The sequence below is a fragment of the Pipistrellus kuhlii genome, unplaced genomic scaffold (genome assembly GCF_014108245.1).
Source record: "Pipistrellus kuhlii isolate mPipKuh1 unplaced genomic scaffold, mPipKuh1.p scaffold_m20_p_7, whole genome shotgun sequence".
Classification (NCBI taxonomy): Eukaryota; Metazoa; Chordata; class Mammalia; order Chiroptera; family Vespertilionidae; genus Pipistrellus; species Pipistrellus kuhlii.
Window position 1 is genome coordinate 16,257,617 of NW_023425573.1, and position 26,204 is coordinate 16,283,820.

Sequence of the window (26,204 nt, forward strand, 5' to 3'; positions counted from 1 at the left end):
TGAAATATGGCATTCAACTCCTTTTTAAAAGGGAAGAGGCTCCGGAAAGAGACGCTGGCCCTGCAGGAAAGTGCCCCACGCCCAGGGGACGCGCAAGGAAGTGTGTGATCCCTCTGAGCCCCGAGTGGCTCTCCTCTGACCTTCGCCTCCCGCTGGGTGGAGCCGGGCTTTTAAGAGCCTCAGGGTGCAGGCCCCGGTCAGTGTAGCCGGTGCTGGCCTGTCTGAACCTCTCCAGGCTGCAGAGCCAGGCTCTGAGCTCCAAGCGGCCCGCCTAGCTCTGCGCCCCTCGCCACCGTCCTTCCCGGAGCAAGAAGAGGGATCCCGGCCCTGGCCACCTGCCCGCCTGACCATGGGGGAGGACGCTGCCCACTCCGACAAGTCCCAGGGCTCTGAGCTGCGGCCCGAGAAGCCAGCCAGCCCCAGCCCGGCGCCCTCCTCCACACCCAGCCCCAGCCTGCACCTGGGCAGCACGGAAGAGGCGGCCCGGGACCAGGTGAACGCGGTGACGGTGCTCACGCTGCTGGACAAGCTGGTGAAGATGATGGACGTGGTGCAGGAGAACCAGCACAAGATGGAGCAGCGGCAGATCAGCCTGGAGGGCTCAGTGAAGGGCATCCAGAACGACCTGACCAAGCTCTCTAAGTATCAGGCCTCCACGGGCAGCACGGTGAGCAAGCTGCTGGACAAGTCCCGCAAGGTGAGCGCGCACACGCGCGCTGTCCGCGAGCGCCTGGAGCGGCAGTGCGCGCAGGTGAAGCGGCTGGAGAGCAACCACGCACAGCTCCTGCGCCGCAACCATTTCAAAGTGCTCATCTTCCAGGTCAGTGCCTACCTCCCACCCCAACCCTCCTCTCTGCAGCTGCCGCTGCTGCTGCTCACATTCCTGAGCTCAGCGGGCCTGGCTCTCGCCATCTGTCCATCTGTCCATCTGTCCTGCCCGGCAGGGCTCAGACACACAGGCATTGTCCCTGTCCGCCTTCAGCAGGCAGAGGGGAAATCTGTGCACACAGGTGACCTTGCCAGGTCCCCGAGGTTAGTCGGGCGGGGTCACTCATTGGGGAACACCTGGATGGCCTCCATCCAGCTGGCGAAGGTGAGCAGGTGCCAGGTGCCTGCGCCCCGTCAAACCCATCCGTCTCCCTGCCTGCCTGTGGACCTGGGGCTGGCTGCCGCTGTCCGCTGGTCAGGGCCAAGGCGTTCAGTGGCTGTTTATTAACTCTTTGTGCAAATGAAGTAAGCATGTGAAGGTGTTCGTTTGCTAGGGGGGCGGGGGAGGGGAGAGAAGGAGTTGTGGTTTTTAAATAAAAAAGTTAAACTCAGGGCTGTGTCAAGTCTCCCTGTGGCCAATAGCTTACCAGCATTTGGGGGCTAAGCAAGTCCTTCCAGGACCCTTCTGGCCAAAGCGATCCTGTTGAGTTCTGTTCTCGCAAAGGGCGCTAAGAGGACAGAGCAGAGCTCCTCGCAAACACTCAGATGTGCTTCTCATTGCGCCCAGACACAGCAGCCAAGTGAAATGAAAGCCTTGCGATCAGTCCCAGTTACAAAGGCTGGTCTCGAGTATTTGCTGTCTCCAGTGGTTGCCTTGGGATAAAAGGGCCACTTAAATTTTTTTAAGGCATCCGTGATGCAATGAATGTAGCAAGAGGCTCTCTGGGGACCGGGAGTCTGCGTGGGCCGTGGTCCCGCCAGGCGTTGGGCACTTGCAGATCCAAGGGCAGCCCTGCCTACTGCCGGGAGCCTTCCGCCCAGTGGGCTGGGCCAGCTGGGACCCCAGGAAGCAGTCCCCATCCCTCCCTGCCCCAGGGCTGCCTCCTTGTGAGCCTGTGAATAGGGGCGGATTTCAAAGCCCTGGAGAGGAGAGGCTGGAACCAGGGTCTGATTGTGAAAGCCACACAGAAGAGCCTTCTTCTCCCAGGAGAGATTGGGAAATGGGGCTTAAAACCAAGGGAGCCTTCTTTTCCTAAACGAACCCACGAGCCAGAGCCCCAGCCGCCTTCCCCCCAAAAAGGACTAGGGGCCTCCGGCCGCTGCATTGTCCTCCCCAAATCGCACTTCTGTCCTAACGCTTCCGGCAGCTGACGGCCTCCTACACCTTGCAGGCTTTCTGCAGCTGGAAGTGTTTTAGCTTTTAATGCAAATAGAATAGCTTTTCTTTTCTTTTTTTAAATATATTTTATTGATTTTTTTTTTTTTTTTTTTTTTTTTACAGAGAGGAAGGGAGAGGGATAGAGAGTTAGAAACATCGATGAGAGAGAAACATCGATCAGCTGCCTCCTGCACACCCTCTACTGGGGATGTGCCCACAACCAAGGTACATGCCCTTGACCAGAATTGAACCTGGGACCCTGCAGTCTGCAGGCCGGCACTCTATCCACTGAGCCAAACAAGTCAGAGCTGGAATAGCTTTTCCTGCACCAAATAAACTGAAGAGATATGTATCTTTCTTAAGCCATATAAGGTCCCTACTTTATTAGCCCAAATGATAGTAGAGATCTCGCTCTGGAAGCATTGCTACGTTAAATCCTCATCTCCACACAACACCAAACATGCACAGACCTGTTAGAGGAAGTCTCCCTCCTGCCAGTCTGCGTCAAAGAGAATCACTCTTGACCTTTTCCTCAGTTCAGGAGGAAAAACACAAGTATTTATCTAGTGGAGGAAAAACACAGTTTGTAGGGATCGGGTTTTGTTTTGATTTGCCACTGACACCTGTAGATGTTGGGGGGGGGGGGCGCGAATGGAGAAGGTATGTGACTAAAAATTGGAGAGAATTCTAAATCTGACAGTTAGATAAACATTTGTTGGGGAATTTAAAGACACAGGCCGCTACTGAAGCCTGGCCGTGGCCTCCTGTTTGTCACATCAGGTTGACAGGTGTGAAATTGCAGGCAGAGAGGGAAGAAATTCTCAGCAGAGTGAGTGAAAGGTGGGACAGGGGTGCTCTAGACCTTGGTGGGCGGGGGGGGGGGGGGCATGTACCGAGAAGGGAACCCAAGGCAACATGATCAAGCTCCACTCTGGCCTCTTCACAGACAGCCCCCAAAGACACTTGTTTTTGTAAAGAGCCGTTTAGGAGGCAAGGAACTGGGCCTTTCTTAAGCCCAAAGGATATTCGAAATCTCAACTCTCAAGGCATCGCCTGATGGTTATTTAAAGAAACAAATGCATGCGAGTGCCACTCCTCGGTGGAAGGGTTGCTCTTTCTCTTGATCCTCCTTAAAGCAAGGGTTTTCAGGAATAGGAATTATGCCAGTGGGTAAGACAATCACTGTGTTAGAGAGGGGGTTAGCATAGGGGCTGCAAAGGTTAATAATGTTCTCCATCAGACCCTGGTTCAAATCCTAGTTTTTCCACTTGCCCACTGTGTGCATGTTTTATAGCTTCTCCACGCGTGTGTCCTCATCTGTGCACTGAGAATACTAATAAGGGCAAAGAACATTTAAGCCCTTAATAAGCCCTGCCGACATACTAAGCGTTTTTCTGGGCGTTATCTCACTTCCCCCCACTCTCTCCCTCCCCCAGTTTACCGATGAGGGTGTTGAGATATTTATATCTTGTCTGAAGTTATTTATTAAGCAAAGGATGAAGCTGGGGTTTGACCGATTCCAAAGTGTGTGCTCTTAAGCACAAATGCTTCCTCCTCCTAGCTCTCCCCAAGGGTGAGGAATCCGGGAAATAACACTTAGAATTGCTAGCGACTGGCCTGGAGTAAGAAGCTCTTCCTGGCTGGATTTGAAAAGCATTTGCAGGGAGAGGGGGCTGCACTTTTGCCTGGTTAGACATATGCTTCAAAGACCTTGTCTGTACATATGCATAAGCCATGGACACAGGCAATAGGGTGGTAAAGGCTGGGGGGAGAGGCAGGAGCTGGGAAAGGTCAGTTAGGGGGTAGAGGGGGGGGGGGAGACACATCTGTAATATTTTTAACAATGAATATTTTTTAAAATAAAAATAATACAAATAAATAAAACTAATAATAAATAAATATGCCTCTTGAATAAAAACTGATCTCACCCTATCCAGGATCTTAAAACAGCTATGCTTATGCTTTTTCAGTTGAGTCTTATTAGAAGTCATACACACACTCCTACACACTCCACTTCCTACCATACATTGTATGACAACTACCATGTTGAAATCAGTATCATGTCACCACCGCTCCATGAAAGCAAAGGACCTGCCCACAGAGCCTTGCCCACACAGACCTCTTGGCAGCAGCCCGCCTGCCCCGTGGGGCAGAGGCCATGTCCCCTGGATCCGCAGAGAGGGCAGAGGGCAGGTAAGGTGCCAGGGCCACCTCACACCTTTACGTGATGGCTGTCACTTCCAGTCAGTTGGACGCTATGCCAGTCTTTCCTGTACTGAGTCTATCCGTTTTCTAGTTTACGACCAAAGAGTTCATGTGAAAGTGAACGAGGAGAGCGGGAAAGGAAAGCTGTTACTGGCGTGAGGCACCTGGAGCCGTGGTGTTTAGGTCACGGGTCTAGTGTGTTAGTTCCTGGTATGTCCTCCCACATGCCTCTGTGTTGGCTGGGTGGACCTAGATGCTTACTGTACACATTTGCATTGACTAAAATTCCAAACTTTGTCCTCATGTCATTTGTTTCTTTAAACCTGTGCTGGATTTACATGCCTTAGCCATTACCTCAGATTATAAACCCAGGAATATCTAAAACTGGACAAAATTCATTCTCCTTTAAGCACTAGAGGCAATTGTCAGATCCCTGTTAAACTTAGCAGCTTTCCTTTCTACATTTCTATAAAATCAATGTTCTAATTCAAAATACTGTGGCAGGACCCAGCATAAGTGAAATGAGACTCAGAGGGGTTGCTGATCAAAAAGCAAATGCTAAGGACTAATGAGGCTAATTCCTCACCTGTAAGGCAGGCTAGCTTTTTACTAAATGATGGAATGTCTATGGCAAGTCAGTGGATATGCAGTTAAGAAGGAATTGTCCCTGTTGATTGAAGGGACTAGAATTTCATAGGTAACTGACCCTGCCCGGGGGCTCGGGGCCCACTGAGGGCCTCTTAAGGGGTTAGTGGGTGATTATTTGAAAAAGCAGTTTGGGAATTATTTCAAATCCAGAAAGAAAATGAGCGTCCTCATGGACAGCTTACACTTTCATCCACATAACATTGTGAAATTGGGTGAAAAGAGTAGAGGTTAGGTACTTGCTGTGGAAACATTCACGGAGAACCAAGCCTTTCAATGTGTTCAAATATTCATCTTTTGGGTCCTTTCAGTGAGGCCAGAATTTTAGAAAAGTGCTAAAAGGGTAGCACCTTCAGACTTTTTAAGTGGATTTCTTTTTTTTTTAAGACTGTACTCCTTTCTCTATCCCAAGCCACTATGCTGCAACCTGCAACATGAATTCAGACTTAGGAGAAACAGGGCCGGGTCATAAAAAACACCTTTTATATGACAATGCGTGATGTTTATATCACATTGATTAATGTTCCCATAATGGAATATCGGTTCCAATATGCCACTTACCCGATGCTCTTTAGTTTATGAGAGAAAGAAAATACTGGTTCTTATTGTTATTGTTTACACTTATTGAGTGCCAGCCCTCCCTCGGGCACTTTATGGGAATAACTGATTATGGTTGGTATTTCTTCAAAAGAATCATTACTTTTTGTATTAAATGACCAAGCTTCCAGACGCAGCCTTGCCACGGAAGGGACACGCCTTTTGCTGCTTGGTAATCTGTGTGTGTTTGCATCGAGTGAAGCATGTTCTCCCATGCAGCTCAGGCAAAAAATGTGGTTGGCATTAGGATACCATGGGATTGCTTCCGTCGTTTGTTGACTGTTTTTCATGAGATTTAGGTTAAGGTCACAGAATCGGATATTTTAGAGCCTTCATAATCATTTAGTTTAACCTCATTTTATATCAAAGAAGCAAAGGCCCTGAGAAGCAGAGTAACTGGGCAGGTTTCATTTGATGAACAGTAGAAATTACCGACCTGAGTTGTGAAATCTGTAGAAACCAGCGCTCCAACCCCATGAGGACAAAGTTCATGTTCGCTGGGCTGTCCACGCCAGCTTTTCAATAACTCAGTGCGATTTGGTGTCGCTTTGTCTTGTGTGTTTTGGGCGTGTAACAAAGAACACCTAACCAGTGTGATCTTAAAAAGGAATGGAGCCCTTGATAACACTGAAAAATAATGAAACTTTTAAATCCTCCCGAATGTGAAAGACTGCTCGGGGATTGTAAGCAATGCTGTTTATTCTTATGACTTTCGGCTCCCACCCGCGGCTGCCTTCGGGGGCAGTTCTAATCAATGCCTTATCCGCTTGGCAGCCTCTACCTCGGCAGCACGCACCGGAGAGAGCCATCAATGGGGAAGCGAGGCCCATAAATCAGAATGTCAGGTGGGCGTCGTTCCATTTTAATAACTAGTGTTTAGAGATTATTGGATAAAACATTTCATGGACATAAATTTATGATCCTCATATATCCCTCAAAGATGCCACCACATCCCGGTGGGACGATGACAGCCTTTGTTATTGTCTTCTAACAGCAGGGGTGACACATTAGTGACAGGAGAGCAAGCCACTGGCTCGTCTCTCTTCAGTCAAGCTTTAAAGGACTTCCTGAAGGCCCCCTTTTCCAACGCTAGTCACATAGAGTCTCCCTGTCTTTGAAAGTGCCCATCGCTGTGTATGTGTGCAAAGACTCACTTCCAAAGAGTCCCAACCCAAAAAGCACCTCGAAAGTTTCTCTGTCGATGTCTCTATGCACAGCTGGAATTATTAGCTCAAAAGAATTAACGTAAACAGCAAACAAGCGGGAGTATAAGGGGAAATGCCACTGCTCAAGAGTTCTCTCCCTTCTTTTTCTCTCGCGAGTGTGTCATCCGTGTGTTTGAAGTGTTCTGTTTCATTCTTCCTTCCTTCAAACTATTCCTGAGGGTTTCTGTGAAACTTCAGAACCAGGAGCAGGTCCTCGGTGGTGTCTTCATGAAAATGAATCTGTAGGGCAAACAGTCAGCTGGTACAACTTCCAAAGGAAGCGATGCCACTCCCAAGGGATTCTTAACGCCACGCAAAGGAATCACAGCACCTAGTAGCTATGTGGGCAGCATAAGTCAGCAGTGACAGAACTGAAGGCGTCTATCTGATCGTCCCCCTTGAAAGAGCCAACCGTCTTGGAATCTTCTGAGAAAGTAGGTCAGAGACGTTATGACCAGAGGCCAAAGGCAGAAGTGTGGCCTCCCCTGTCGGGAGGTGAGATATCAAGTGTGTCCTTGAGGTGTGTGTGTCCTGATCAAGGCACGTGTGCAGGTGAGACTGTGCAGTGACAGAGGAGCCACTGTCCGAGGTTCAAGTTGAATGTCGCTTCATATTAAATACCATGCATGCATTTCACTCAAGAACGGAGCTTTTTAAGGGAGTCATTATTGTGCTGCTCCTACACAGGCATCATGGAGAGATGAGGCCTGCATGTGCTTGCACATTCACAGATTCCTGCATGAACAAGAAAGGCAAAGGGCTCCCCTTCAGCGTGAGGCCACAAAATAAATATTGTCAAGTAAACAGGACACCAAGTGCAGCTCGAGTAATGACAGTGACCGCAGACGCCTCACAGATAGCCAAGAAGACGTATCTCACAGGGTTCCAGTCCCAGAAGGACGCACCCCGCCCATTCTGGATTATGTCTGTTCCTGCTGTGTTTATTGTCACAGGTGGCACTTGGTTAAATTTCCCAGGCAGTGTGTAAAAGGATCCAGTTGTGGTTCCTACTATCTCTTAATTGCCCTCAGCTCTGTTGTGAGAATCTGCCCCAGGCCATTTCTCCACCACAAGCTCATGCACTTTGCTCAAACCATCCTCAGAGGACACGTAAGGAGAGAGATGAGTTAAGCTCAGCCATGTTTTTTTAGTAATAAGATTGACATTGAAGAAAACTTGCAAAATGATTAATTGAATTCTTTTAGAAGCCCGGTTACCGGGTCTACCTTTCGTTGAGGTTGAAGAAAAGAAAACTAGCAGGGCAATCCTTTGGTTACCATGGAAGATTGCACACATGTACCTCTTCTCACGGAGCCACGGCTAATTTTGCATTTTCCACCTGCATGTCTGCCAGAGAGAGAGATTTCAGGGAGAAAGAGAGAAGGAGAGGGAGATAGAAATATCAATGATGAAAGAGAATCATTGATCGGGGGCCTCCTACACGCCCCCTGCTAGGCATGTACCCTTGACCGGATTTGAATCCAGGACCCTTCAGTCCACAGGCCAGTGCTCTATCCACTGAGCCAAACCAGCTAGAACCACTAAGAACATTTCCCTGAACTCTTGGTTTCTTCCTTTCCTTCAAGCAACTCCTGTCAAAGCATCCCAACCCTCTTGTCAAACCCCACAAGTAATTTCACTTCCGGACTAAGCATCAGAGCCCTGGTTACTTCTGCAGTCTGCCCCTCGTTCAGTCACACTCACCCTCTGAGATTAAACTCCTTACAAATGGCAGCCATTGCTCTCCTCACGCCTGAGGTTCTCCTCATTTCCCAGGGACAGCCAGCGTCAGCAAACTTGCTTCTAGACGCAGAGCAGGGCCCATACTTTTGCAGGCTTCAAGCCTTGCAGACAGCGGGCGTCTCCACTCCAGCCACCCTCGGGCTGTCTTAGAAAGCCGCCGTACCCAGCATGCACCCATTCAACAAATAGCTGTTGAGCTGCCAGGAACTATTCCTAGTCACTGGGGCATAACAGTGAACAAACAAAATCTCCACCTTCATGGGGAGCACATGCCAATGAGACAGAGGCGAGTTGAGACTTGAAACATGGGAACGTTGCTCTCTGTAAAAGTCCATGTCATAAGTGATTTGTGGGAATCCCATCCTTCTTTTATTTTTTAACTTTGTCTTTTATATGATGTGCCTGCCATTTTTTTTTTTTTTTTTAATCCTCACTCAAGGATATTTTTCCATTGATTTTTAGAGAGAGGGAAAGACAGAGAAAAATATTAATGTGAGAGGAACATATTGATTGGTTGCCTCCTGCACACTCTCTGACCAGGGCCCGGACTGGAGAGGAGCCTGCAACTGAAGTATTTGCCCTTGACCAGAATCCAACCGAGGATTCTTCAGTCCACAAGCCAATGCTCTATCCATTGAGCCAAACTGGCTAGGCCCTGACAATTTGTTGACATTCAAAATGGGAGGGTGTGGATAAAAGAATGTGAAGGAATTAGTGAAAAAAAAATTATATATATATATATATATATATATATATATATATATATATATATATATATATAAAACAAATAGACACAGAGACTATGTGGGGATAGCCATCGGGCAACGGAGGGGGGGCAGGGGTGCAGGTGGGCAAACGGTGGGGGAAATTGGGTGGAAAGAGACTTTGCTTGGGTCAGTGGGCACATGATACAGTGTCCAGATGATGTTTCATTGAGTTGTACACTTGAGACCTATATGGTTTTGCTAACCAATGTTACCCCAATAAATTCAATTTTTTAAAATGGGTGAGTGTGGAGAAAGCTTTAGGAAATGGAATCTGTTATTTCTTACCTCTACCAAGGATTTTATTGAACCAGACAATTCTGCTCTTTCCCCTTTGTTTCTAACCAGTTTAGAAAGGCTCAGGTATGAGTTATGAGTATGTGTCTGTAAGGGGGAGACACAGGACTGTGTCTTTGCAGAGAGTATCATAATTATACCATTCAGTGGTAATAAGTACAGAAATTTTTAATTTTCTCTATCAAAACTTTGTTCATTTAGCCTTTGTAGCAAGAAGTTAAAAATATATATATGTAGGCTCACTTTTCAAGCATGTATCTGATTATAATGTCAGTTTTTCAAAATTGCAAAATGAGAAGGGCAGTTCTTACTGTTAACATGAACTTTGCCTGAAGTTTAGATCCCAGACAGACTTCTAAAGTCACTAAATGTACTGGGCAGTCTACAACATAACCAGATAATGTCACCCCTTTGGTGGAAGCAGGTGGTATGGGCTCTGGCGCCGGGCCCACCTAGGCCTTCATGCAGAGCCCTAGTGCCCCAGGAAGTACAGGCCAAAGGCTGCTAATCTATGTCAGATCCTCCCGTTCATGCCTGAAAGACACCAAGACCCAAGGAGATGAAGTTATTTGCCAAAAGTCACTCACCACTTAGCATTACAGCAAGGACTGGGATTCAGGCTTCCAGTCACATGCTTTCTACTGTGCTGTTTCTTTTCATGAAAATGCAAAGGCACTTGGTTGGGTCTTGTTTTCCAATATTCAAATAGAAATATAAAAATCAAAGAGATTTTCATGCTAATGGGGTCCAAAGTCTGTCTACATTCAAATCTTCCCACTTAGCAACACTGGCAAACTATTCCTTTTGCTCTGTGGAGGCAGGTGCCCAGGCTCTGCCCCCTGATACATGGCAAGGGTCTAGAAGCTGGAGAGAGAGGTGTACTGGGCATAGTGTGTTGGGATGAGGGTGGGGGAGTCCTGAGCTGCTCTCCTCACCCTTAGTTCTAGGTGGGGGGTGAAGCATTCTTGTCCAGGAAACCCTGTTTAACAATAGGGGCTTGATAAGCTACACTTGGCATCATAATTCCCCTTGACAATTCTAAATGTGGCTCTAGTATACCACATCCCCTTTTTAATGCCCGCAAAGGATATACTAAACCACAGTTTTGTGAGTGGGTCCCCAGGAAGGCAGGCCCCTGCTTCCCTTCCTCAAAAATTATGTCCTCAGAAGAACTAGAGTGTACTTGGAACAGATACCAAGGTTGGCCTTATCTTTACTTCCAACAGCTAGTTGGGGAGGAAACCTGGTGAAGGCTCTACATGTGGTCCGACACTTGAGGACTTCCTGTTTTCTCTCCCCTGCCCCCACCTTTTATCTTCCAACCTGAGCACCAGGCTCCTTCTCAGTGGGATATTGGCAGGACCGAGCTGGGTAGGAGAGGAGTTCACAGTGACTTACTTTATAGAAGCAGTTCCTGGCCGATCTGAGCCACAGCCCACTTCCCCCTCTGCCTGTCACTGATAGAGCCCTTGCCAGAACCCTCCTAATCTTCCCATGGGGAGCCCTTGGCCTTATCCAGCTTGTGGGGAGAGGAAAGCCTTGACGGATAGACAATGAACTCTTCAAGTCCTAGAAAACTGAAGCCACAAACCTTGGGTTTCTATGACGCCCAAAACTGGCAGCACAGGCATTCTGGCCGCTCCGGCCTGTTTAGGGAATGCGTTACTAACATGAAATCTGCCTTGTCCATCTCTCCAGGAAGAGCACGAGATCCCCGCCAGCGTGTTTGCCAAAGAGCCCGTGTCCAGCCCCAACGAAGGGAAGGAGGAAGTTGCAGACGAGAACAAGTCTTTGGAGGAAACCTTGCACACAGTGGACCTCTCGTCGGAGGACGAGTTGGCCCACGGTGAGGAGGCCCTGGAAGACAGCGCAGAGGAAAGCCTGGGAGAGAGCAGAGCCGAGAAGATCAAAAGGTCCAGCCTCCGGAAGGTGGACAGCATCAAGAAGGCCTTCTCTCGCCAGAACATCGAGAAGCAGATGAACAAGCTGGGGACAAAGATCGTGTCTGTGGAGAGGAGGGAGAAGATCAAGAAATCATTCGCTTCCAACCACGAGAAAACATCCTCCGGGAAAAGCTCCCCCTTCAAGGTCTCCCCTCTCACTTTCGGGCGCAAGAAAGTCCGAGAGCTGGAAAGCGCTGGGGAGAACGAGGCCAAGTCTGAAGACGTGCCCAACGACCATGACCACGAGGGGAGCTCACTGGCCGAGGGTCTCTCCCAAGCATCCTTCTCCAGCGTCCTGGCTGAAGGGAAGGGGGCCGAGGGAGAGAGTGGGAGGGCAGCCTCACGAGGGAGTAACTCTGGCATGGACAGCAACGTGGACTTGACCATGGAGGTAGATGAGGAGTCGTTGGTGGCCCGGGAACAGGCACAGAAGGTGCGCTATGAGGACGGCTACAACTCCACGGAGGCAGAGCGGTCAGAAGAGGAGGCCGCCCAGCCCCCGGTGCTGCAGGTGGGCCACACGGCCTGAGCAGGAGGCCCACTGGGCCAGCGGCGCCTGCAGGCAGGTGGGGAGCCTAGAACACGTGTCCACACGTCTTTAGTGCTACCCACTCACTACTGTGTTGTTGTCCATGTAGCAGCACACACATGACCAAGATCCACTATGAAGGCAGCCTGTCGGGGGCTCCATTTCTAATTTGCTCCTAGGTCCTGTTCCTGTAGGATTTCTCCAAGATTGCCCCGAAGAAATGAAGCAGTTGAAAAACATAGATCAGTTTAGCTTAGATTAACCAGAGCCTACTGAAGACACTGGTCATGAAGGCTGATTGATTTGGGTCATTCCATAAGCTTGCTGCAGAGCATACCAGCAGCAGATGGAATTTCCCAGAACTCCGTGCACCTGTGAGCTATTTTTCAGGTGTGTGATGTATGATATACATGTGTGTTTAAGCTAAAGGGTAACTGCTTTTAAGGAAAAAAAAAGAAAAGAAAACACGTTTTCTAAAAGGTAACAGAAAAAGTTTGGTTGACCATCCACTTAATAGAAACCATTGTTTTCTTGAAAATAAAATAAAAACTGCAATTTTTAGCTAAAGAAGTAAGACATGTAGGAAATCAGGACTATTAGAAAAAGAAAACTAAGAAAGAGATGTGGGAAAATAGGAAAAACAGGAACAAAGAATGCCAAAGAAAATGAAGACAAAAAGAGAAAAAAAAGTATGTGCTTAGAAGTAGAATATTTACTATCTAAATTTAATATTTTGCTCTTTATAACAATACTAAAGAAGTTCTTATATCTGGAATAATGTTATATTTTCACAATATTTTTATTTTCTAACATTTTCAAATAATATAAAGATATTTTACTGTGTTCAAGGTGTATTTTTTCTTAATATATAAAAGACATTAGAAATATCCCTCCAAAGAAACTCAAAAGGATGTTGTCTCTTTAACACTGGGGATGAATATAAACATTCAAAATTAATTAATGCATACTGCTTTTTCTAGGAAGTTGGATCATACTAGTCTTTAATGTAATGTTTTCCAAATTTGAGCTTGCACTCAAAATGTAATGTTGGTTTATAGGGTATTAAAATTAACAGGTTTGGGAAAGGGAGGGCTTCTGTTTGTCCTTTTTTTTTTTTTTAGACATAATGATAATTTCCAGGTCATATTTTATTTATGTCAATTTCACATCATTTTAGTATGTTTATTACCTTTTTAAAGCACACTAGTATTTATGTAGATATGCACATATAGTCAGATAAGGTAATTTTTACTACTGCCTAACATTATACTAAAATGTTGCTTTATCTATTTTTAATTACTGAATGCTAATGTTTTGAGAATACTATGAAACTATAGTTTGAAGACAGGTAGCAGGGAGCAGATCCCTGCCTTTAGATTTCGCCCCTCACTATAGGTAGCTTTACAACTGTAGCTAATCCAACACAGTATTAACAAACTGCTTTGTCTTATAAAAGAGATATGTTTAACAAATGTATTGATGGCATAACCTATACAGCTATCCTTGTTTTTGCAATCATGTACCCCACGTATTTGATGGTTGAACAACAAAGGCTATATTAAAGAAGACTAAATAAACCAAAAATGAAAAGTGCCTAACAGTGTCAGTTTGTTGGCAGAACAGTTTTAGAACAAGCAGAGAGAATTGATTTCTTAAAACTCTCCTCCAAATATAGCTGTAATGTTGATTGTTTCCATCTTGATTTCCCCTATTAACTCGGCTTTCTCTTTTCCCTGATCTCATTTAGAATCTGAGTCTCATTCGTCAAGTTTAACTTTCTTGACATCACCTTGCCAGCTCTGGGGAGCAGCTGAATTGATTGCAGCTGCTTGATGAATTTGATATTTCCATCTGCATTTGTACTGTTTGGTACCAGGCCTCCTAATACTTTAGGCAGCCCTGCAAACACGAACGTATCTGGCTGGGCGTTCAGTGGTCCCACACCGATGACACTGTCTCCTGCACTGTCCCACGCCCCGTGGAAGACTTCATTTCGCACATGGCCCCCAGCATGCCTGTTCTACCTGCACTAGGTTGCTATCACTTCTTGCTGCCAAGGAGGTGAAGGGTCCAAGGTTAAAGTGATGACTACATTTCCTTTTCAAAAGATGTGCATGTCATGTAGTGAAAAACTGCACACAGGCATCTTTTCAGATTTTACTGAAAAACAATTTACTCTCTGCTCCACATTCGAGGCATTAAGATCCTAAGCAATAAACAGAGAACAAGGCCAGGTAATTGCTGGAAAGCACACACAGCCGGGATCACAGAGAGGAGCCGGTGAGGAAGCAGAAGCTGTTCCCTCAGTGTTATAGTTGAAGCATTTGCATTCTGGTGGGGCTGCAATGCCCCCAAATTAGACGTGCCTCCCCCCCCCCCAAACCCTCCCACCCGGCCACTAACCCATTTCTAACTTATGTGCCTGGCGCTCACGGGATTAGTTTCTCCCCAAAGGTTGGTTGTACATTAATAAGCACTGAGATCCCTATCTTAGAAACATAATTCAGGAGCAAGAAACTTCATTACATGGATCACAAATCTCACAGAAATACAGCAAAGATGTCACTTTTCTACGAGATTTTATTTTTTAAATATAGAGATACATATTTCAACAGGAGCATTTTTCTCTTTCCAATTAGGAATCCAGTCTATGTCTGAATTTCTTTATACACATGAAAATAAGAGACCCACACTGGGGCCAGTTCTGTACAACATAAAGATTTTTTTCACATTTATTGTGTGATGAAAGCCCAGAATGTTTCTGCTTTTGGGCAAAAAATATCAAGGTTTGAACCTCCTGCATTTCAGGCCAAGATCAGGAAACCGGAAGCTCCTTGGACAGAGCCAAGCGGCCAGTGTTGGTAAAGGTTATATTGAAAGTCATTCCCTCCATTAGGAGACTAATGCCCGGGCCCAGTTAATTCTTGCTTGAAAGTTTGTTTACTGCCCTCTGGTCCCAGCCTAAGTGATTTTATATTGGAGATGGAGAGCATGAGGGATCGAGGTGCAGGCGGCGATCATTATTAACAGTTCCATGGCAACCACCCGTCCTTCCCCAAAACCAACTCAAACACCACAAAGCTTCTCAGATGAAACTGGCGTGGTGACCTTTGTGTTGTGCTGGATCTGGGACTTCTGCAGCCAGGAGCTCATGCCTCTGAAGGGAACGGGCAGTAACTCCCATTATTGAAGAGAGAGTCTTCTTATTTTGGTTTTAAACATTGCATTGTCCTGAAGCACTGAAATTATTTTTAACTCTCCACTCAAACTTCCCAGAGAAGAAGCCAGACCTTTAGCAAAACAGCATGCTAGTCATACATTTAGACTAGTCACCATGAAACCAATTCATTAAATATTTATTAAGCAATGCAACAATTTGTTTCTCCCACTGGCTAAAACTTCTTAGTCCCCAAAGCAGGAAGACACAAGCCTGGGGGAGAGGGAACCAATATTTATATATTTTGGTCAGTCCTCACTAGAGGATATTTTTGCATTGATTTTAGAGAGAGCGGAGGGGAGGAGGAGAAAGAAACATGAATGTGAGAGACAGACACTGATTGGTTGCCTCCTGCACAGGCCCAACCAGGGCTGGAGGACGAGCCTACAACCCGGGTATGTGCCCTTGACCAGAATCAGCCAGGAACCCTTCAGTCCATAGACCAATGCTCTATCCACTGAGCCAAACCAGCTGGGGTCGGAACCAATCTTTTTGATAGCTTCTGTTACACCAGGCTGGGATCTCCAGTGCTCAGTTCCTGCATACCTATCACATGCTAGACACAAGCTCTATCTCATTCAATCAAACAAGTCCTATTAGAAAGGTGCTATTTTTGCACCTGAGACTTTTTTTAAATATATTTTATTGATTTTTTATAGAGAGGAAAACAGAGGGATAGAGAGTTAGAAACATCGATGAGAGAGAATTATCGATCAGCTGCCTCTTGCACACTGGGGATGTGCCCGCAACCAAGGTACATGCCCTTGACCGGAATCGAACCCAGGACCTTTCAGTCCGCAGGCCAACGCTCTATCCACTGAGCCAAACTGGTTTTGGCTGCACCTAAGACTTTTGACAATTCACTCCAACAAGTAAGATGAGGGAGGGAACTCCAGAATTCTTAACCACTCTAGGTTCCCACTCAGCGTGTTATAATTTAACTATATTTTCTTTGTTGGTCACAGAGTTAAAAGTCTGCCCCAAGTTCACGTAACTATTGAGTGTGAGAGTAAGTGCTCAACCCCAGCCTGAACTCTATGCTTTTGCCAAAGCAGACTCTTAATTGTATCATCCAACTGTGCTTAACGAAGAGTCACTTTACAAGCTCTCAGGTGGGGTAGTATTAATGTCACTATTTTGCCCCTGAGACAGCCGGTGTCACAGATAGCCAGGGTACATAAATGGTTTGGGAGATTGTGATTCAATGCTAAGAAAAAGCAGCTCCTGGGTCTTGGGGAGCCACACAGAGACTATTATTCCAGTTTGCAGAGGCCGCAGAGGGGCTCCCTGGCTCCGTGGCATTGTCCATTGTCAGGAGCGGCAGGGTTCACTTTGGGGCATGGCTTACTAAGGGCAGCTTGTCAACAGAGAGAGAGGTAGGGATTGGCTAATTCAAAGATCTGCTCCAACTTTGTACATTAAAGGAATCATCCCCTTCTGTCATGCTGGAGAAATCACCATATCCTGCCTGGACCAGTCTTCTGATAGGCTGAAAAGATATACAAGTGGCATGGGGTTGTGCAAGGGGAGGATGGCGGTTCAGAAGTACTATGAACCTTGAGGAGAGGAAGACCTAGCCCTGGTGATAATTCCTACAAAACCCTCCAGCTGTCTTCCCAAGGGAAATGGGAGCAAACGCTGGTGCCTCCATTTCTGTGCTCAAGCCACCAAAGGAAGCCCTCCAGGCCAGCACCTTCCCATCGAGACAGATGCTGCAGGCAGGCTTCTTCCAAAGGCTCTGGCAGTGGTCACAAACCCACGGGGGCTCACAATGAGCAAAATGGTGCCAGGAGGTGGCGACAATGGTGCCAAAGCTGCTGATGTGGGCCACGTCCTCTGGATGGGGCGCCCCTCTAACTCATCCGCCCAAAGGTGGTGCCTTTTTTTCAATTTCCAGAAAGGGATAGAACATTCTAGGAGCCGCCCAGGATTGGGGTAAACTATCAGCCACTACCAACTCACTTGCCTTGTCAGAAACCAAGCCCAGTGTTGCCAAAACCTCTACTTCTTTTAAGAAGGGCCAAAATTCAGTTTTCTTTCTACATGAAATCCTCTTTACTTTTCACTCATGGCAACTGGCTCAAATCATTTTAACCAGCATGCAAGCCGGTAGTGATTGTCTGCTCTCGAAGGATCCCTGGCATGGACCACAGTGTCTGATATCCAGTCTATAGAGATGAAGGCTCTGAATGCTCCTTCCCACCCTGAGGCACAGACTCAAGAGTAGAAGCTAGTCCCAGGATTGGCTTCGCCTTGATAAACAAAACACAAACCTTCTTAGGGAAATATAGAGTGCCAACGCACTCTTCCCAGAACTCTTAAGCAATGTTCTCTTACTGCTTCCCAAATTTGTAAGATGCCTGTTCATGCTGCATAGCTAGTGACTGGAGAGAGAGCCACCTATCACCTTGAAAGATGGTTAGAGGATCTATTCAGGTTCATCAGGTTATTTTGTTCATTAGATTCCACAGAGACATTGAAGCAAGCATGCAACAGACTGATGAACTTCAGAGGGAAAGGAAAGGGGGAAATCATTAACCAAAGAGCGCACATGCAGACAATAGGGCGGTGAAGGCCTAGGGAAGGGACGGGACCAGGATGGAGGGGATCAATGAGGGGAAAGGGGGGGACATCTGTAGTACTTTCCAACAATAAAGATGAATAAATAAAAAGAAAGATGGTCGTAGGTTCTCTAATGGCAAAGCACCACTTATTATTAGCATCGCTAACTACCTGTGGGTTGCCTGCAGAACACTTGTCTAAGGGATTGGTAGTTTTGGTAAACTGAGCATAGGATGTGACTATCTTATTTCTATGCTCCAGTTGAAAAATACCTACTATATATATATATATATATATATATATATATATATATATAGAGAGAGAGAGAGAGAGAGAGAGAGAATATTTTATATATATTTCTTTATATAATATTTTATATATATTTCTTTATATAATATTTTATATATATATTTCTTTATATAATATTTTATATATATTTCTTTATATAATATTTTATATATATTTCTTTATATAATATATATATATATTATATTTTTTCCAGTTGAAAATAAGAGTGTAATATGCTCAATAGACTGGACATCCTTCCAGATGACCTTCAGGACGAAGCCGGAGCTGCAAGGGAGGCCCAGGTCACAGGTGCCTGCCTGCGGCCAGAGGAAGCCTGGGTCCCAGGTGCCAGAGGGTAGCCGGGGACGGCAGCCGGGGGAAGGAAGACCTACTCTTGCACAGATTTTGTGCATGGAGTCTCTAGTATATATATCCTTGTCAATAACCTAGAGGTCCTACAGAGGACAAAGCAGCAAGTCTGCATTCTCTCTGCAATATATTACAGCAACACTGCCAGCCGACACTCCATTCTTCAACTCTTTATTGTTCGTAATGAGGCACTAAAGGGAAAAACACAGCTCAATTTTTCGGATGCTAAATTGAGCCTTCAGAGCTCAGAATTTGGGGGGAAACTGTCACAGGTGCAGCGCAAGGGGCAACGACCCTTTGTCAAGGAGGAACCGGCAGCCACCAGACCTCTTAAGCTGCACAGGGATTCGCTGCGCTCTCCAAGGGGCACTGTCCACTGCCTCCAGAATCCCAGGGACACGCAGGGAAGACCTTGTGAACGTGCCTTACTTAAAAAATCAAATTTTCTACGGACCTTCCATCAATAATTTAAAATCCCCAAGGAATAAAAGGATGAGTGGAGAAAAACAGTACCTCAGTTTATGAGCCTGCCCTTGAAATTAGCCAGAGAAAGGGAGACTGAAGCTCACTGGGTATCATTTCAGAACAACCTTTCCTTTCCTCTTTTTCTTTCCGAACTAAAAATAGCTTTCCCAGCTACCTTGTAACTAGACATTTCAGAGATAAATAAAAGCAGGGAGGTGTGAACTGTCCAATAACCACAGGCAGTTTTTGTCTGCAAGAGAAGTTTCCCCAGTCAAGGTATCCCCTTTGTTTTATTAGCATATATTATGTGTACTGGGCATTTATATGCCAGGCCCTGTGCCGGACCTGCAGATACAACGGAGAATAAGAGAAAGTCTTTGCCGTCCAGGAACTATGTGTTGAGGAGGCAGAGAGTGCTGAGAATCTCCACATTAAGATTTCTAGCCTGGTCGCATGGCTCAGACTCAGTAGTTGAGTGTCGACTTATGAGCCAGGAGGTCACAGTTTGATTCCCAGTCAGGGTACATCCCAGATTGGGGGCTCGATCCCCAGTGTGGGGCCTGCAGGAGGCAGCCTATCAATGATTCTGTCTCATCATTGATGTGTCTATCTCTCTCCCTCTCCTTTCCTCTCTGAAATCAATAAAAAATGTTTTTGGTTTTTTTTTAATATTTCGAACTTATAATAGCAGAGCAAAAGGGAACAAATAATTTGAAAGAAAAAGAAATTAGCCTGGCGAGTGTGTAGGCGCGGTCGAGAGGGGGGTGGGGAGGGTGGGGACGGCGCTGCAAGATGCCGGCTATGAGTTTGATATATGCTTCCCCTCATTGCAGAAGAGGGCAGGCCGGACCCTCTGGACAGTGCCAGGCCACTGACCCCCCTGTGACTGCCTGAGTGAGGAGCTGGCAGATCGATGAGCAGCACTGTGAAGGGCAGCCTGGCCTTAGAGCAGAAACCGCTGCCAAGCAGGGCGAGGCCAGGTAACGGTCTGGAGGCACTCCTCTGATAGCTCACCACCGCCGATGGAGCCCACCTGTCCTCTAAGCCACATCCGCAAGGACCGCGGGTGTGAAGCCTCTCTGGAGAGCAGCTGCCCTCCTGGGAGGGTCTGAAGGACAGCACTGCCAGCACTCTGCCCTTTGGAATGAAGACATCGTGCCCCCATCAAGGAGGGGACACGGGTACTGATTGCAGCCCCTGGCAGCAGCCTTCTGGGCCTTGTCAGACATTAGGGGGCCTTCTGAAGAGGAGATCATGGAGCTGCACCTGCCGACTGGGCTTCCCATGCCTGTGAATTGGACAAGAACTTGAAGCCCATCGAGCCCATGCAGTTCCTGGGGGTGAAGAGCTCATGGGTAAAGCCACGGAGGCTGTGGTGCCCAGGGCAAGGCCAGGAAGTGAAGGTGAGCAGGCGGATGACCCTCCCAAGGTCAACTCCCTCCCAGCCCAGCCCTCTGCATGCCCATGCACACAGGCCACACTGGCTGCATCTGTAGGCATCTGAGGGTGCAGCTGCAGATAGGGGAGGGTGGCTCCCTATTTTGTTTTAGCCATTTTGTCTTTCATATACACTCCCTTCATGCAACCCAGTCAGAATGGCACCTCTAGGGCCTTGGGCCTCGTCCAAGCCGAGAAAGACTCTTACCTAAGAGAGTTCAGAGGTGGTAACTCGGTTTTTGTTTTGTCACTTGAGCCCAGTAAGCATTTGGGGCCTAACTACTAAATCTTTTTCAGATCAGTATAATAAAGGAGGGATGTGCAATAAGAATAAATGAATAAAAATAAAAATAAGAAGTCTTCAGCCTTAAGAAAACTGTTATTTGAGAAAAGTCACTCAAGATAGCTCATGGCGTGTGAGATCATACATGTCCAGGCTAGACATGGAAGGAGGCTAACCTGTGGAGGCTGAAGGTTTGGAGACAAAGAGTACACAGGAATAGAAATTTCTCTGCTCTGAAATGAGAAGCAAAATGGTGGAAGGGAAAATCTGAGGGGGAAAATCTACAGTTTCTAAAATGCAACATTGACAGTGAGTGCATTCATTCGTTCTAATTAACAAGCCAGTGTGGAGCCTGTGTGGAGCAAAGGAAGGGTGCCAAAGAAGGAGGAAGATAAGAAGGAAAAGAGGGGAGAGAGGAGGAGGAAGAGGAAGGAAACAGAAAGGAGGAATAAATCAATTAAAGGGAAACTGAAGTCTAGAATTCATTTGTGCTTCAGAGCAGGGAGAAAGCCTCACCTCCAACCATTACCACCTCTCTTCTCCATAGCAACATCAAAGAGATAGAAAGGATTTTCTTTTTTCCACAAAAGATGCATTTTTTCCCACAAAAGATGCATTTCTTTCTAATTATTGTCATCCTAAAGTTTTTAAACTCTCCTGTTTGATCTATCGCTTTAGAATACCAATTTTTCATATCTGTTTCTTCTAAGTACAAAAAAAAAAAAAAAAACAAACAAAGAGACTTCCCTTCCTTTTATTATTCTTTGAATGGGACTAGACATTAAAAAGTAGATTTACATTGCTAGTCATAGCTTGCAACTTCTGAAGCTCCCACGAAACTCATATATTCATTTTTTCCCTACTGAAGTGACAAGTTACTCCACTTTCATCAATTTAAATGAAAACCCAGGAAGTAATAACAATGGCCTCCATTTCCACCAGCATCTTCTTTGTGTTGAGGAGTCCATGAGCTGAAAGTGTCTCTTTAGAGCTTGGTCCACTATTCTGAAATGAGGATGAGCTATTAAACATAATTTATGGGTGTACACACGGAGCCTGTGTGGCTTGCTGGGAGACATCTTAAGAACACACCTCTAGCCGAAACCAGTTTGGCTCAGTGGATAGAGCTTCGGCCTGCAGACTGAAAGGTCCCAGGTTCGATTCCGGTCAGGGGCATGTACGTTGGTTGAGGGCACATCCCCGGTAGGGGGTGTGCAAGAGGCAGCTGGCTGATGTTTCTCTCTCATTGACAATTCTAGCTCTGTAGCTCTCCCTTCCTCTCTGTAAAAAATCAATAAAATATATTAAAAAAAAAAAAAAAAAAAAAAAAAAACCTCTAAGGGTTGCCTCCTGGGGCATGGCGGGGGGGGGGGGGGGGGGCACTTGGGTAGTCATTTAGCAACCATTTAAGAACACACCCCAAATGTGTATGAGGCAATTGCTACTGAAAGCCACGAAAGCCACGAGGATATCTTGCCCTTAGACCCAGACAAGCAGGGAGCCCAGACTTTGCCGGTTCCTCAGGGAGCCCCATGCTCTAATGTTCCTTCCAACTTTTTTTTCTAAGTTTCCTTCTGGTGCCTGGGACCAGCCAGAGCTGACAGTTTCATCGGACAAGAAGACACAGATCAACTCAGGACCCTGTGCATTCCAGCCTCCGAGTTCGGGGTGTGTTCTAAAATGGCTGCCAAGTCCCTGCTGAAGTGTCCCAGCGGGCAACACTACAAGATGTGTGACTAAGACATGGCCCTGCAGGGAAGATGAGGAATTCTAAGCTCGCTCCCTTTCACAGCACTGTCTAAGCCTCTGCCCATTCAAGGGCTAAGCCAGATGTCTCAAAGAGCCTTCTGTGTGTGTTAGCCAGCTGAGTATTTCTTTTAGGAAGTCACGATCATCGGGGTAAGATGGGCCTCTGGAAAGGTGCTGACATGCTGATCTGTGAAAACACACATTTCTGAGGGACACAGACAAGTTTAGGGCTCCAGGATACCAATGGTATACTGCCAAGCCCGAGGCTTCAGCCGAATGTAGCACCATGGAAGCAAGGTGGATGCAGGTTTATCCAGGGCTGTCACCCCACTTCCCCCTCAGGGTCCATATCACGTGTTAGGCTACTTTCCTGAGGTCATCTCACTCATCTCCAAGAGCTTTTGAGACCTTTATTCCCTCTCATGTCCAGTGATTCTTCCAATCCATGTCCTCTCTTGCCTTAGTTCCATGCGTTGTTGTTCTCGGCCAGGCCTGGCTTAAGCCATGCTGGACAAGTGATGGACATTCTAGTACAAATGGAACCATTCTTCTTGTTCCCCACAGTTCTCACCCATCTTCCTGGTGGAAGTGGTATGAAAAGAGGTAAAGCCAACATTGAAACAGACCATATTCTAGGGATGCCATCATCACTGCCCAAGGACATCAAGAGAAGTCACACCTGGAAGGCGAATCATTCTAAGTTGATGCTGTAAAATTCTGAACACTACATCGGACATGACCCAAAAACAACTGCTCATTCACATTTTCCTACACGTGCTGGATAAGACTTGCATTTGGGATCAGCATCAACAAAGCACAATAACAACTTTTGAGATAGTCATGGAAAACTAGTGTTCATGGCGTGATGAATGATATGGATTCATGAGTAATGATGCAACCGACACTAATTAAGTGGTGTTATACACTACAGAGGCAAGGAGATCTATAGTGTTTCCATTCAAACAGGATCTAAAGAGCCATGGCAGCAGAAATCGGTTTTGCTCAGTGGATAGAGCGTCGGTCTGCAGACTGAAAGGTCCCAGGTTCGATTCCGGTCAAGGGCATGTACATTGGCTGCGGGCACATCCCCGTTAGGGGGTGTGCAGGAGGCAGCTGGCCAATGTTTCTCTCTCATCGATATTTCTAGCACTCTATCCCTCTCCCTTCTTCTCTGCAAAAACTCAATAAAATATATTTTTAAAAAATAAAATTAAATAAATAAAGAGCCATGGCATTGTAAATAGCAACAGCATTGCTACCTTTTTCTCACATGGTGAAAGATATGAAATCAGCCAGGAATCATGCATTTGACAATAAAGAACAAGAAGATACCAGCTAGCTACAAAAAAGAATCTTTACTTGCAATGATTGGACAATAAAAATGTGTAAATAGCTCTACTTTATCATCCTTCTGAAGCTTTCTTGCAAATTACCATATCTTACATAGGCCCATGAATTTCATAACAATTTGTTAGATCAGTATTTTTGTTTAGACAGAGATCCTACAGGAGATATTGGCCTGGAACCCTGTACCTCTTAGGGATGGTCCTGAGTAACTTGCTAACATACCATTTCATCTTTCTCAGTAGAGTCACAGATTTCACATTACATGACAGGGGAATGCACATGATTTAATTTAGCAAATATTTTATACACACAATGAAATAATTACTGTTATGTGTTGCAAAGACTCGGGGACTTTGTACATTTTTTTTTTGTAGCTATCTTATTTTTGAATTTTTTTTTCCTGATTGAAGATAATTCTCAGTTACTCCACTATGGCTTATTCAGTTAGTAAATTAACTGCATAAAATTAAAGTTTTCTTTCTAGATTGTCTGACTTCCAATACTGAGTGTTTCTAGATGGCCTCACTATTTCATTAGTTGGTAGAATCTCAGAGAATATAAATTAATTTTGATGTCAGCTTAAACATGTTACTTAGAGAAAAAAAATCTGCTCTAACAATCATATAAATGCACCTTACCATATCAGGTTATTTCTGAAGTATCTATCTCTTGGAATATCTTTGTCTTTTTTATGGACATATGTAATAGCAGTTTAACTATTTTAAGGTTTCCATTATATGAATGTCTGTTATTCTACATATCACCATATTTATATCTATAAAAATAATTACTTTTTCATAGGTGCTTATTCTGCTTAATGATTTAAAAATTATTTGTCTAGTCAATTACTTGACCCAACTACCATAAAAGGTTAATAGCAAAACCTACCTTCAGTTCAAAAAATCATAGTTTATTTCTAGAAATGAGCAAGAAAGAATTAGAAAAAGAAAATCAAAAAAAATATTAAATTTTAAATAAATATTTAAACCAACTCAGAAAGTATATAATCTAAAAGCATGTGTCCTTTTTTCTTACTCACTAATTTCTTATCCTGCCAACTTCTAACCTAGAAAAATGCTACTGGACATACATGATCTAAACAATCAGTATTTTCTTCTCATGGGATATTTAATTTTCTAATCCCATTGATTTTCCTTTTAATAAATCTTGTAAATATAAAAGTTAGAGAATAAAACATTCTAATGGCACAGTACATTAAAATTTGAAGTTCATTCTATACTTCCAAATTTTTCTAATAAAATGTTATACATTTTGTCAGTACCACCATTCTTGTTTTCAAAAATGTAATGGATTTTTCATTTGCATAGAGGTGGCTATAAAATACATGAAAGCCTTGGGGGAAAATAGTAGGGAATAATTCGGATTTTCTAAAGTAATTCTTTTTCTCTTCACTCGCCTAGTTTGCTCCCCTTTTATCAAACAAGATAAAAAGTCCCTTAACTTTCAGAGATGCTTCTTTATGACATCTAACACTTTCAAGTGACATGACAACCTGTGGCAAGTGGGGAAGGATTTTGAATAAGAACATTAGTGGCTATAATAATTATTTCTGCTTTTAAAAAATATATATTTGTTATTGATTTCAGAGAGGAAGGGAGGGGGGGGGGGGGAACATCAGCGATGTGCCAGAAACATTGATAGGCTGCCTCTTGCATGCCCCCTACTGGGGATCAACCCTGCAATCCTGTCATGTGTGCTGACTGGGAACTGAACTTGAATGGTGACCTGCTGGTTCATGGGTCTACCCTCAAGCACTGAGTCACACCAGCTGGGACAGTTCTACTTTCTTAGTAATGAACCACAAGTTCAAAGCTCTTGTGTTTGGAAATTCAACAAGAAAATGTGTTTATATTTCCTTAAAAAGCAGTAAGTAGCCTTTTTGGAACAGAATCCTGGGGGAAAGTCATACCAGTAAACTATAAATTCTATAATATTAAAAACAATAACCTGACATTTTAGTACTGGTATCCAAATGGATGCATCTCATTCAAATGTTAACTGCTAACAACTTGAGATCCCAGCCAAAATCACTTGTGAACATGAAGAAATGGAAACAAAAGGAACATCAGATGGCTGAATAGAATGTAGCAAGCACCTGCTCGCTTTAGAAAAGAAGCTTCAGATTTAATTAAAAGATACTGACTCTAAATAAGCAATAACATGTAAAAACAAAGAGCTAGTTTCTTTAGACCAAAATAGTAGGCTGAGAATCGGTCGTATCCAAATTTGGTGCCTCCGTCAGCATGTTCGGCTCAAAGCACAGGTTTGATGTCTCTGAAGGATTCAGACTTCCACTGCGAATCATGTCAATGTCCGCACCCACCAGAAATAACTGCCTCGAAGGCTGAAGGCTGTGTTCCCTTGTCCTCTCTCATTTCCGCTCTCTTGTGCGCTGTTTCTCCAGGAGCTCTCCTGGTTCCCGACTGCTGAGTCAGCCACCTTCAGCCCGTGA

The 26,204-nt window shown here is 45.3% G+C and overlaps 1 protein-coding gene, 1 long non-coding RNA gene and 1 pseudogene across 2 annotated transcripts; 2 read left to right on the forward strand and 1 right to left on the reverse strand.

The window, feature by feature from the left end:
* Window positions 1-40: 40 nt before the first annotated feature.
* On the forward strand, window positions 41-13,606 carry CAVIN2 (caveolae associated protein 2). The gene is made up of 2 exons (XM_036421503.2): window positions 41-820; window positions 11,241-13,606. Exons 1-2 carry the CDS (start codon window positions 350-352, stop codon window positions 12,012-12,014), a joined length of 1,245 nt encoding a protein of 414 aa, XP_036277396.1. The 5' UTR covers window positions 41-349; the 3' UTR covers window positions 12,015-13,606.
* A 2,120-nt stretch (window positions 13,607-15,726) lies between these two features.
* LOC123651637 lies at window positions 15,727-16,299 on the reverse strand. The gene is made up of 2 exons (XR_006740481.1): window positions 16,075-16,299; window positions 15,727-15,850 (listed from the first exon to the last, which is right to left on the reverse strand). It is a non-coding gene; the product is annotated as an uncharacterized LOC123651637 (long non-coding RNA).
* A 734-nt stretch (window positions 16,300-17,033) lies between these two features.
* Window positions 17,034-20,316, forward strand: LOC118709225 (annotated as a pseudogene).
* The last annotated feature ends 5,888 nt before the right edge of the window (window positions 20,317-26,204 follow it).

Excerpts from the sequence above, each read along its gene's own strand:
- CAVIN2 (XM_036421503.2), top strand. The coding sequence starts at position 350 with ATGGGGGAGGACGCTGCCCACTCCGACAAGTCCCAGGGCTCTGAGCTG. Across the intron at positions 821-11,240 it reads TCAAAGTGCTCATCTTCCAG|GAAGAGCACGAGATCCCCGC; the intron begins GTCAGTGCCTAC and ends CCATCTCTCCAG.